Here is a 12,653-nt window from a genome sequence, read left to right on the forward strand (position 1 = left end):
GTGAAGCAGGGCTGCGGCTGTCACTCGGTCCTTTTCCCTTTCTATATCCCCCTTCCTCTCTATTTCTGGCTGTCTCTGTCAAATAAAAATAATAATAAAAAAGTTAAAAGAAGAAAAAGAACAGTTCTTTTTCACATGAAGTTTCTCAGGGTTTCTAGCCCGAGCCAGTCTCTTTTAGAACTGCTGTACTATCTGTAGTTGGCATTGTTTGTTTGTTTGTTTGTTTTGTTTTGTTTTCATATTTATTTATTCCTTTTTGTTGTCCTTGTTTTATTGTTGTAGTTATTATTGATGTCGTCATTGTTGGATAGGACAGAGAGAAATGGAGAGAGGAGGGGGAGAGAAAGATAGACACCTGCAGACCTGCTTCACCGCCTGTGAAACGATTCCCCTGCAGGTGGGGAACCTTATGCCGGTCCTGGCGCTTGCGTGCGCTTAATCCGCTGCACTACTGCCCAACTCTCTAAAAATACATTTTATTTATTTATTTTAATGAGAGAGAGAGAGAGAGAGAGACTGTGACCAAGATCAAGACAAACACTGCTCAGCTCTGACTTCTGGTGATGCTGGGTATTGAACTTGGGACCTCAGACAGAGCCTTAGGCTTTCTGAAGGTACCCTAAGCTGTTCTATAGGCAGGAGCTATGTCTCATTTCCTCTCCTTCATCTGTCAAGAGAACAGTACACAGTAGGATATATTTACTGATGAGAACTAGCATTTAGTGTGTGTATTAAGCACTGTGCTGAATGTCAAGATATTAGTGTCCCCTTTTAAGAAATTGAGTGGGAGGGGGATAGTCTAGTGGCTGTGCAAAAAATTTCATGCCTAAGGTTTCAGAGTCCCAGATTCAGTCTCCCATCACTATAAGCCAAAGCTGAACAGTACTGTAGTCTCTATATCTCTGTCTTTGAAAAAAAAATAAAAGGAGAAACAGCATAATGGTTATACAGATGAGTCCTATGCCTGAGGCTCTGAGATCCCAGGTTCTATCCCCAGCACTGTCACCATAAGCTGAATAATGCCTGTGTTAAAAGAGAAGAGGAGGAGGAGGAAGAAGAAAAGGACGGCAGGGTAGACAGCATAATGGTTATGCAAAGAGACTTCCTGACTGAGGTTCCAAAGTCCCAGGTTCAATCCCCTAGACCACCATAAGCCAGAGTTGAGTGGTGCTCTGCTAATAAATAAATAAATAAATGTTTCAACTAGTAGGGCATAGAACTGAGGTTAAGTGCATGTGGCGCGAAGTGCAAGGACCAGCGTAAGGATCCCGGTTCGAGCCCCCGGCTCCCCACCTGCAGGGGAGTCACTTCACAGGCAGTGAAGCAGGTCTGCAGGTGTCTGTCTTTCTCTCCCCCTCTCTGTCTTCCCCTCCTCTCCATTTCTCTCCTATCCAACAACGACAACATCAATAACTACAACAATAGTAAAACAACAAGGGCAACAAAAGGGAAAATAAAAATTAAAAAAAAAAAGAAACAATAAATCTTTAAAATAAGATCTTTTAAAAAGAAAGGGGGGTAGGGGTAGATAGCATAATGGTTATGCACAAAGACTGTTATACCTGAGGTTCCAAAGTCCTAGGTTCAATCCCCCACACCACCATAAGCCAGAGAGTCTTATAGGCTGGAGACTTAGTTCATTTCATAGGGTGCCAGTATTGCTATGTGTATCACCCAGGTTCAAGTCTTAGCACTACAAAGCAGGTGCTATGGCAAAGGAGAAAGCTTCAGTGCTATGGTTTCTTCCTTTCTCTCTGTTGTCCTTACGTGGATGAAAAAAGTGTCCTACAACAGGGAAATCACACATGCTCAAGGCCCTGGTTTCACAGATAATAGTAATAATAAAACCTGAGACTTAGATTAAATGGTTTGTCAAATAGGTCATCTTAGGCAATTAGCGGAGCCAGACTTAGAATTCAGGTCAGTCTGACACCAAAGTCTGCTTGCTTGCTTTCCTTCCTCTTTGTTTAATCTTATTTGATATGACAGAAATTGAGAGGGAAAGGGGAGAGACATTGCTTCATTGCTCATGAAGCTCACTCCCCCCCCCCCCCGCTTCTACCACCACCACCCCCAATCTGCTCTCAATCAGTGTAATCTATCTCTCAGTAATAACCTTTCTCTACATAGGGTCCTAGTGAAAAATTGAGAGGAGAACCATAGAGATCAGATGAAGGTCAAGTTGAGGAAGCAGGGCTATATTATAATGTCTCCTGTTTTTCATTTGTAGGTTGGTTTACCATGACTTCTTCAAAGACCCACTCAATTGGTCAAAGACTGGGGAAGACCTTCCAGGGGGGCCCTTGGATGTCTTAAGGGCCATATGCAAAAGGACAGATCCTGGTCCTGTCACTGTTGCTCTTGATTCACTCAGCTGGCTGCAGCTCCATGTCCCCTGTACCACACTTTGCCAGACCCTGCAGGCTCTGAGCTATCAGTACTCTTCCCCTGGTAAGAGCCCCTCCTTTGTGACTTCCCATCACTCATCCATTCATCTCTCCTTGTCAAGGAATCTACCTCTTTCTTCCCTGAGGAAAAGTATATCTGGGATTTCTAACTGGACCTTCTATCTCTAACTTTTATTTCCATTAAAGTGTGTGTGGGGGGGTGGGGTGGAAGAGACACCCATACCCCACCATCTAGAGCGCCATTCCAGCATGTATGGTACTAGGAATTGGGCCTAGGGCCTCAGGCATGCAGGTTGAGTCACCTACATCACATCACCATCCTGCTTTCATTCTTGAATTCTTTTTTTTACCAGAGCACTGCTCAGCCCTGGTTTATGGTGGTACAGGGAATTGAACCTGGAACTTCAAAGCCTCAGGCATGAGAATCTCTTGTGCTATCTCCCCTACCCTTGAATTCTCAGTATTGCTATCTGCCAATTGTGTTTTTGTCTTCCAACTCTTATTTATTTATTTATTTTTTACCAGAGCACTAATCAGCTCTGGTTTAAGGTGGTGCAGGGTATTGAACCTGGGACTTCGAAGCCTCAGGCATGACAGTCTGTTTGCATAACCATTATGCTACCTACCCCTGCCCATCTTCCAACATTTTAAAAAGATTTTATTTAAGTATTTTATTTATTAATGAGAGGGATTGAAGGAGAGAGAAGAAGAACCAGACATGACTCTGGTACATGTACTACAAGGGATCAAATTCAGGACCTCATGCTTGAGAGTCCAGTGCTTTATCCACTGCACCACCTCCAGGACCACTGTCTCCCAACTTCTTTACTCATTTATTTCAGTCAGTCGGCAAACATTAGATATGTATATGTCAGGTAGTTAATTGCCCTCCAGAAGCTCAAAGTTCTAGAAAGGATACAAACAAGCTCGTAACCACAGGAGTCCGATAAGGAGCATGAAGAGAAAGGGAAATGTAGAGTATCTTAAAAAAAAAAAAATCGAGGGAGTCGGGCTGTAGCACAGCGGGTTAAGCGCAGGTGGCGCAAAGCACAAGGACTGGCATAAGGATCCCGGTTCGAACCCCGGCTCCCCACCTGCAGGGGAGTCGCTTCACAGGCGGTGAAGCAGGTCTGCAGGTGTCTGTCTTTCTCTCCTCCTCTCTGTCTTCCCCTCCTCTCTCCATTTCTCTCTGTCCTATCCAACAATGACAACAACAATAATAACTACAACAATAAAACAAGGGCAACAAAAGGGAATAAATAAATAAAATAAATATTTTTTAAAAAAAGAAACTAAAAAAAAAATCGTGGTCCGGGAGGTGGCGCAGTGGATAAAGCATCAGACTCTCAAGCATGAGGTCCTGAGTTAATCCCCGGCAGCACATGTACCAGAGTGATGTCTGGCTCTTTCTCTCTCCTCCTATGTTTCTCATTAATAAATTAATAAAATCTTTTTTGTAAAAAGCAGCTATTTAAAAAAAAATCTTTATTTAGAGGGAAGAGGGTGATGGAGAGAGAGACAGAGACTTGCAACATTGCTTAACCACTTGCAGAGTTTTCCCCCTGCAGGTGGGGACAGGGGCTCAAACCTGAGTCCTTCCTTGCTCACTAATGTGTGCTCCTCAACCAGGTGCACCACCACCTGGCCCCACAGAGTGTCTTAAGAGACTGAAGAGAAAGGGTCATTGGACGATGTGGCCGGGCTGAGAGCACGGATACCAGCCTGGAGTACACTGTGGGCACTAGGATGGACTTTGAAATCAGATGCCTAGTTTTGTGAAAGGTGCTTTGCATTAAAGAATTGGGTTCCCAGCTTTCTCTCAGCATCAGTGCCCTTGATGGAGAGGTGGGCAGCAAGATAATTCATCTGGGAACACAGCTAGTTTGTGTACATAACACAGATCACACATCCCAGCCTATACCAAGATACTGGAAGTAGCTTCCTTGCAGTGTTGTAATCCACTTGAGGTTAAAGCCCAAGTGATGACCAAAAAAATCTTTTTTTTAAGTTAAAGATGGTCAGATGTCAGTGAAAATGCTGACCTTTATAAGACTTAAAATGTTCAAGTATGGGAGTCAGGCGTAGCGCAGCGGGTTAAACACACGTGGTGCAAAGCACAAGGACCCATGGAAGAATCCCAGTTCGAGCCCCCAGTTCCCCACCTGCAGGGGGTCACTTCACAGGCGGTGAAGCAGGTCTGCAGGTGTCTCTTTCTCTCCCCCTCTCTGTCTTCCCTTCCTCTCTCCATTTCTCTCTGTCCTAACAACGACATCAATAATAGCCACAATAACTATACAACAACAAGGACAACAAAATGGGGGGGAAAAAATGGCTTCCAGGAGCAGTGGATTCGTGGTGCAGGCACTGAGCCCAGCAATAACCCTGGAGGCAAATAAATAAATAAATAAAATCTTTAAAAAAGAAATTGTAGTCTAGGGACTGTGCAGTGTCACACATATTACAAAGAGAAAGGCACAGGTTCAAGCCCCCAGTCCCCACCTGCTGGGGAAACCTTCAGAGATGGTGAAGCTGGTCTGCAGGTGTCTCTCCCTCTTTATCTCCTTTTATTTCTGTCTATCCAAAATAAGTTCTAAGAAAAAATTGTAGTCAAGCTGTGGTGGAATAGGAGCTTCTTTCCCTGTTTGATCTCATGCCTTTAGTGTAGACACTCCTTGTAGCCCTCTGTACCATATATTTCTTGTCCTTCAGGTGACAACTCCTCAGAGGAGAAGGTGTGTGTGCTGGGCCTGCTGCACGAAGAGCTTCATGGCCCAGCCCCCACAGGAGCATTGAGCAGCCTTGCTCACACAGAGGTGACCGTGAGTGGTACAGTGGGCCAGGCCTGGGTAGCCCACATCCTATATCGGAGACCCGGACAGCTTCCAGCTTGTCAGGTCAGAAACCTTAGGGGGTTGGGGATGTTGGAGGGGCACTGAAGTCTTCCTTGAGAGAAAGTGCAATCAAAACATTGATTGGGGTTGTCCAGGAGGTGGCGCAGTGGGTAAAGCATTGGACTCAAGCATGAGGTCCTGAGTGTGATCCCCCCCATAGCACATGTACCTAAATGATATCTGGTTCTTTCTCCTGCCTGAGAATTTATCTATTATTATCTATTTATCTATTCTGATAATTTATCTATTATCCTGAAATTTTATCTATTTCTCATTAAGAAATAGATAAAATAATAAAAACAGAGAGGAGGTGGGGGTGGATGAGAAAAAGAAGATGGCCCAGGAAGGCTGCTAAGCAGTAGTATTGTACATACAAAAGACTGTGGGCTCATTCCCTTGCACCACATTAGAAGGAAACGATAGGGGAGTCGGGCGGCGGCGCAGTGGGTTAAGCGCACGTGGCGCAAAGTGCAAGGACCAGTGTAAGGATCCCAGTTCGAGCCCCTAGCTCCCCACCTGCAGGGGAGTCGCTTCACAGACGGTGAAGCAGGTCTGCAGGTGTCTTTCTTTCTCTCCCCCTCTCTGTCTTCCCCATCTCTCTCCATTTCTCTCTGCCCTATCCAACAGTGATGACATCAATAACAACAATAACTACAACAACAATGGAAACAACAAGGGCAACAAAAAGGAAATAATAAATAATTTTTTTTTAAAGGGAGGAAATCATAGAGCCAGGACTTTATGGGTTTCATTTTGCTAAAGCACTGCTCAGCCCCAGCTTACTATGATGGTGTTGGGGGTTGAATTTGGGATAGCTAACTGGTGCCTCGGGCACAGTCATTTTGCACAATCACTGTGCTATCTCCCCAGCCCTTATTTATTATTTTAATGAGAGATACAGAGAGGAAGATAGACCAGAGCACTACTCAGCTGTGGTTCATGGGGGTATTGGAGATTGAACCTGGGAACTCAAAGCCTGAGGCATGAAAATCGTTTGTATAACCTTATGCTGTCTCCCCAGTCCAGAGCCAGGATTTAAACACACTATGTGTGACTTACATTCTCTGAGAGTAACTACAAAGATACTACCTTCCAGGGATTCAGACGGTAGTGCAGCGGATTAAGCACAAGGACTGGCATAAAGATCCTGGTTTGAGCCCCCGGCTCCCCACCTGCAGGGGAGTCTCTTCACAAGCGGTAAAGCAGGTCTGCAGGTGTCTATCTTTCTCTCCCCCTCTCTGTCTTTCCCTCCTCTCTCCATTTCTCTCTGTCCTATCCAACAACGACATCAATAACAACAATAATAACTACAACAGTAAAACAAGGGCAGCAAAACAAAAGGGAATAAATGAATAGATATTAAAAAAAAAAAAAAGATAGCACCCTCCCAGAAATGGGAAAAAAGACAAAGACTACTAGTGGTTACTAGGAGATCCTTCTCTATCGGATTCATCAGGAGAGGTTGAAGAAAGAGAAGTGGAGAACAAGAACCTGAAAGGATGGGGGTGGTGTGTACTTGGGTCTCGAATACCATATGTCAAGATCTGGGTTCAAGCCCCTGGCCCCCACCTACAGGTGTATGTCTCTTGCCCACCCCCTATATCAGAGAAAAAAAGAAGGGGAAAAAAAAAGAAAAACCTTACAACCATTTACATGAAAGATTGGGAGCTGGTGAGGTGAGGTCTGGTCCTCTGGCTTGTTCAGTTAAGATAAGAAATTTTTTATTATATTTATTTTCCCTTTTGTTGCCCTTGCCGTTTTTTGTTTTTTATTTATTTTTTTACAGAAGATTTTTTTTTCTTTTTCTTTATTTTATTTATTTATTCCCTTTTGTTGCCCTTGTTGTTTTATTGTTGTAGTTATTATTGTTGTTGTTGTTGGATAGGACAGAGAGAAATGGAGAGAGGAGGGGAAGACAGAGAGGAGGAGAGAAAGACAGACACCTGCAGACCTGCTTCACCGCTTGTGAAGCGACTCCCCTGCAGGTGGGGAGCCGGGGTCCGAACCGGGATCCTTATGCCGGTCCTTGTGCTTTGCACCACCTGCGCTTAACCCGCTGCGCTACAGCCTGACTCCCTGCTGTTTTTTATTGTTGTTATTGATGTCATTGTTGGATAGGACAGAGAGAAAGGGAAGACAGAGAAGGGGAGAGAAAGATAGACAGACACCTGTAGACCTGCTTCACCACCTGTGAAGCGACTCCCCTGCAGGTGGGGAGCCGGGGGCTCGAACCAGGATCCTTATGCTGGTCCTTGCGCTTCATGCCGCCTGCACTTAACCCGCTGGGCTACCGCCCGACTCCTGAGAAAATGTTTTTAATACTTTGCTTTCTTTTCCCCAGACTCAATGGTTTTCCATCCTGCCTGACTTTGGTTTGGATTTCCAAAAAGGACCCCCCTTAGAGCCCCAGACTCACCTGGGTCCTCGCAAGCCTGAGGTATTTGACATTGCCAGGGCCGGGCAAGGGAATAGAGTTTGGGGTGTGGCAGCGGAAGAGAATAAAAGCTGTGGGTGGGAGTGAGGATGATGGCGATGTTAGCAGGATATCAGAGATTGGCAGTAGCCTTTATGCTTACCTGCAGGTGGACCCTACAGCTCATTTGACCTTTAACCTTCATCTGTCCAAGAATGAAAAAGAAGCCAAAGATAGCCTGACTCTGCCCTTCCAGTTCAGCTCTGAAAAGTAAGGCTGGGGCCTGGGTACCTGACAGTAGAATCCCTCACCTGGTCTAGGAGGTGGGGCAACAGCAGGTTATTTTTTAACTTCTCAGGCTTTATGGGGGGCTGAAGTCCATCTCCAGAGACAAGTTTGAGGAGTGGCTCTCATCCGCCCATACTCCAATCATGGCAGAAGGCCTTCGTGTCTTCCTTTCTTCCTCCCCCCCACCCCCTTCATTGGCGCCTTGGGTTCCAACTCCACAGTCATCCTGAGCCATCTGGGTGTGGCTAGACCAGACACTGCAAGGTGCCCTATCTCTAGGCAACCGCAACTAGGACAGGAAGTTAAGTGGTCACTGCAAAGGCTAGAGGGGAAGGTGGGGGAAAGCTTCTGATTCCTTTCATTCTGTGGGTGTGTGAAAATAAGACTTGCTGTAGGATACTTGCCCTCAGGCCTCTAGCAATTTAGGATGTTAGGAGATAGGCTAAATAGCTTATTCCAGAACCAGCTGGTGTTTCAGTATTAACTGAACAAAAAGGTCAGAGAAAGAAACCTGGGTCCAAAAAATATATATATGAAGGCTAAGGAGTCAGTCCCCTCAATAAGGTTATAAAGATGTGACTCCATTATCTGCCCCATTACCACCATTTCTTTCCTTGTTTTTTTCAGGCAGCAGGCTTTACTGCACAATGGACCAGGCCAGGCCACCAGCCAAATCTTCTATGAGCCTGATGCTTATGATGACCTAGACCAAGAAGACCCAGATGATGACCTAGATGTTTAACTGGTCAGAAAATTTCTGCAAACTATAATTGGAAGATCTTGAGCTATCCTTCCTTCCATTATTGTATTAGCCGTCCCCTCCCCCCTGCTGCTGCACCTTTGTTCCCTGTGTCTATATAGAGGCCCTGCCTTGTGACCCATAAGCCCCAGGAATGGAAAGGTGTGTGTGTGGGGGGTTTGAGAGAATAGAAACACCCTTCCCCAAGCATAAGTTAAGATTATATATACATATATATATATATAAATTTTTTTTTAACTTAGTTTGGAGAGAGGAAGACAGAAATTGAGAGGGAGTGAGAAAATAGAGGGAGAAACATCCAAAGCAGCACTGCTTCTCCACTTGTGAAGTTCCCCCTACAGGTGGGGACCAGGGGCTTGAACCAGTGTTGTTGTGATGCGTGCTCAACCAGAGGTGCCACCTCCTAATCCCTTATTTTATTTGAAAGAGAGGTCAGAGCACTGCTCAGCTCTGGTTTATGGTAGTGCCAGGGATTAAACCTGGGATCTTGGAACCCCAGTACTTTATTTATTTATTTATTTATTTTTAATATTTATTTATGAAAGGGAGAGAAAAATCACACCTAGGATTGATCTGCTGGCCTCATATTTCCAAGTCCTACACTCTACCTGTTGACTCACTTCCCCAGCCACAATAAAATACTTCAAGAGGAAACACTGGTGCCTAGCTATTTCATCAAGAGTTGGGAATAGAGTTTGGGAATGGGTGAATCCCAAACTCGAGACCCAAGAGGGAGATACCACAGAGCAGAGCTTCCTCTGCTGCCGTAGCACCTCACCTGTGGTCTTGGCGCTTGAACTTGGGCTGCACACATGGCAGAGCACCACCTTTCCAGAGCTTACTCTCTCACCCCGTTCTCTGTGTAACTGGAAAAGTAGGTGTACTTTAGGTTCCAGGCTCCCCATAAGGTTCTGAATCAAAAAATCAAAGACCCTGAAGGGAGGAGAAAACCAGTTTTCCAAAACATTTTTTATTACTGTACAAAAAGCACACCCTCCCCCCTCCTTTTTTCATTTCCCTTACCAACCCCTCAAGGAACTGTACATAGTGTGCAGGACTGGAACAACTGGGAGGCTGCCACTCCTCACCCTGCCCACAGGCTGAGCTCTGTGCCCCAGGTCCTGTTAGGTCCCCGGGCTGATAGGCTGGGGCACAGGGTGCTAGCTCACACGTACTCCTTGGCAGAGTTGGGCTTCGGGTAGGAGCGGGGTGCACTGTATCCAGTTTTGCTCTCCCTCCTAGGACAGGAACAAGAGAGCAGTGCGCCTCCCAGGAGGACCAGAGCAGAGCCTGCCCAGCCAATAAAGATGGCAGGCCCAAACTCAAACCTGTGGAGACACGAATTGGGGTCAGAAAACCTGGCCTGCTTCTTCCAACCCCTCTTAGGTTCTCAGACTTACTTAGTATTCATGGGGACCAGTGGGTTATAAAAGTCTGTGACAATCTGGTGGCCACTCCAGGAGCAAGCTGTCAGGGCAGCAAGACCTGGAGAGAGAATAAGGATTCAGAACTTGGTGAGCACAGCGACCACCCTCCTTCCTCCAAGAGGGGAGGGGTCTTGGGGTCACCTGTGCTCACCTGCCACGATAAATATTATGCCTCCAGTCATGGCTATTCGGGCCTTTTTCACCTTGTCATCTCCTGCACAGTTTGTACACTTCATGCCCATCGTCGCCACGGTCATGGCCAGGAAGCCCAACACCAGAGATATCACCATTAGGGCTCTAGTGGCCTGCAGGGCCGCTGCGGAAGACAGGCAGACAGGTGGCCTTTAGAAGGTTCCAGACTTGGAGCCGCCAGCCGCGCCCACTAAAACTACCCAGGTGGCTGGATCCCGCCGGCCTGAGACACCCTGCACCCCCACCCCAGGGTGTCGCCCCCTCCCCCCCCCCCCCCCCCCGCGCGGCCCCGCCCCTCCCGACTTGGAGGCCTAACTGCTCCGCCCCGCCCTCCCGGCCCTAAGACCCGCCCGGGGCACCAAGGTTTCGGTGAAACTGCCCAGGCTGGGGGGGAGGGTAATGGGGGAGCAGGAAAGCGGGGGACAGTGGAGGGAGTCGTGTGCGCCACAAACCCAGATCTGATCCCACAAGGCCACGAGGTTTGTGGTTTTGCTAATCTGTGGATAAGATTAGCGGCCGCAAGCGGCCAACGTCAAGCAGTGCTGTGGCTCAGAGCCCGGGGGTCCCCGCGGCCCGGGACTGGTCTGGGCAGCGGGGGAGGGGGCGACGCCGGCCTGGGGCTCGGCTAGCCAAGGCCTGGAGGGAGCGCGCCTAGAAGTGGAAGGGGGCGCAGCCTGGTCGGGGTGGCCCCACTTGCGGCAGCCAGAACCCCGACCCCCCTGCTCCGCCCAGGTCCTTTCCTCTCTGCACTCTGCGGCCAGCCCTGCACCCCCGACCCAGTTCAGCACACCTCCCAGCAAACTCCGCCCTGGGCGCGTCCGCCCCGTCGGTTCCCTGCGACCTCGGCCCCGCACCAGCCTCCTGTGGACCCCGGGACCTTACCCGGCAGGGCGAGCACCGAGTCGTAAATTTTGCAGCTCATCACACCCGTGCTCTGTATGACGCACTCCATCCACAGCCCCTTGTACACGGCCTGGGACGTGATGATGTTGTCGCCCGCGTAAGAGCTCATCTGCCACTGCGGGATGGCAGTGCACGCCAGCAAGCCCACCCAGCCCAGCAGGGCCATGGAAAAGCCCAGCAGCTGCAGGCCCGAGTTGGCCATCGCCGCCCTCCGAGAAGACTTGGGGGTGCCGGGCAGGCGATCTTGCAGTAAAGGAAGTCTTGGGAGCAACCCCACAAAAGAAAAGTTGGTAAAGTCCTAAGTCACTCAACAAGACAAAAAAAAAAAGTTTCAGCCGAGTAACTGCAAATCTCCGTCCCCCGAAGTAAACAGAAATGTACCTCTCCGGCGGGGCGGGGTCCCCCACAAGAGCGGGAACAGGCTAGCTGGGAGGGCGGGTAGCAGACAAAAGCGACCCACCGGGCCAGGCGCTCCCCTCTGGCGCTCTGTGGCCCTGCTAGTATCGAGGCCCGAGGGGCTTTCCGGGCGCGGTTCTGGACGCCGGGATCTGCAAAGGCCCCGGGCGGTGGGCCCCGGGCTCCGCGTTAGCTAGCGAAGCTGCTCGCGGGCAGGTGCGGTGGACAGGTGCGGCGCACCTGAGTATATGTAGGGCGTCGGGGGCGAGCCTCGGGAGCGCGAGGGGGGCGGGACCTGAGGGGCAACCGAGGGTGACCTGACGTCACCGACGGGGCACTCACCTGAACCGGAAGTCCTGGCCCCCACCCCTTCTTGCCCAGGTGAGAAGGAAGAAATCGGAGCACCAGCGTCACGCCCCTTCACTTGCCGGGCTCGGACCGCAGGTGGGGAGGAGAACGGGTCTCCTCGGGGGTCTCACGCTCAGAGACAGTCCCTCGGGGCTGGGACTCCCACGACCGCCAAGGTGCCCCCGTGCCTCTCCGGGACAGGTGTTCCCGGACGCGGCGGAGCATGAAGGGGGTGGGGCGGGAACATCATTGATCAGCGTTGGCCCCGCCTTCCCCTCCTCCCAGGACTCGCGGTTTCCAGTCCAGGTGCTCTTTGTCCAGCTCCACTTTCGCCCCCGCCCTCTGCTTGCTCTTCTTTCTCTTCCGTCTCCTAGCCCGGCCGGTCCCATCGCCAAGGGGCCCTGCCGCCAGTCCCGCAGAAATCCGCGCTTCAGCAACCTTCTCGGGGTCCCCACTGCGAGAACCACCTTCCCCGCTCTCCCCGCCACGGCCCTGACCCTCACCCAGCCTCCAGTAGACACCCGACTTCCAGGCTCCGGGCCCCAACAGTCCCAACCCCGACAGGCCTACTGCCTGGGCTCTTGGCACTTCACCTCGGGCACAGTCAACACCTCCGGCTACCAGGGT

General features: G+C 49.4%; 2 protein-coding genes and 1 long non-coding RNA gene across 4 annotated transcripts in view; 2 read left to right on the forward strand and 1 right to left on the reverse strand.

The window, feature by feature from the left end:
- LOC132542047 (uncharacterized) overlaps window positions 1–9,414 on the forward strand; it is a 111,537-nt gene extending 102,123 nt beyond the window's left edge. The window contains exon 2 of the long non-coding RNA XR_009553188.1: window positions 9,126–9,414. This is a non-coding gene — a long non-coding RNA (uncharacterized LOC132542047). The remainder of the gene's footprint in view (window positions 1–9,125) is intronic.
- ELP5 (elongator acetyltransferase complex subunit 5) overlaps window positions 1–9,414 on the forward strand; it is a 21,299-nt gene extending 11,885 nt beyond the window's left edge. For both annotated transcript variants that reach the window (XM_007521828.3, XM_060204277.1), the window contains exons 5-9: window positions 2,231–2,451; window positions 5,118–5,302; window positions 7,641–7,736; window positions 7,882–7,982; window positions 8,628–9,414. In XM_007521828.3, coding sequence (XP_007521890.1) covers window positions 2,231–2,451; window positions 5,118–5,302; window positions 7,641–7,736; window positions 7,882–7,982; window positions 8,628–8,742 — 718 coding nt within the window. In that variant the 3' untranslated portion in view covers window positions 8,743–9,414. The remainder of the gene's footprint in view (window positions 1–2,230; window positions 2,452–5,117; window positions 5,303–7,640; window positions 7,737–7,881; window positions 7,983–8,627) is intronic.
- Window positions 9,415–9,714: 300 nt separating this feature from the next.
- Window positions 9,715–11,935, reverse strand: CLDN7 (claudin 7). Its single transcript, XM_007521837.3, has 4 exons — window positions 11,262–11,935; window positions 10,339–10,503; window positions 10,161–10,245; window positions 9,715–10,088 (listed from the first exon to the last, which is right to left on the reverse strand). The coding sequence occupies exons 1-4, from the start codon at window positions 11,482–11,484 to the stop codon at window positions 9,926–9,928; spliced, it is 636 nt and encodes a 211-aa protein (XP_007521899.1). The 5' UTR covers window positions 11,485–11,935; the 3' UTR covers window positions 9,715–9,925.
- Window positions 11,936–12,653: the final 718 nt, after the last annotated feature.

This window comes from Erinaceus europaeus, chromosome 12 (assembly GCF_950295315.1).
Source record: "Erinaceus europaeus chromosome 12, mEriEur2.1, whole genome shotgun sequence".
In the NCBI taxonomy this organism is placed as follows: domain Eukaryota; kingdom Metazoa; phylum Chordata; class Mammalia; order Eulipotyphla; family Erinaceidae; genus Erinaceus; species Erinaceus europaeus.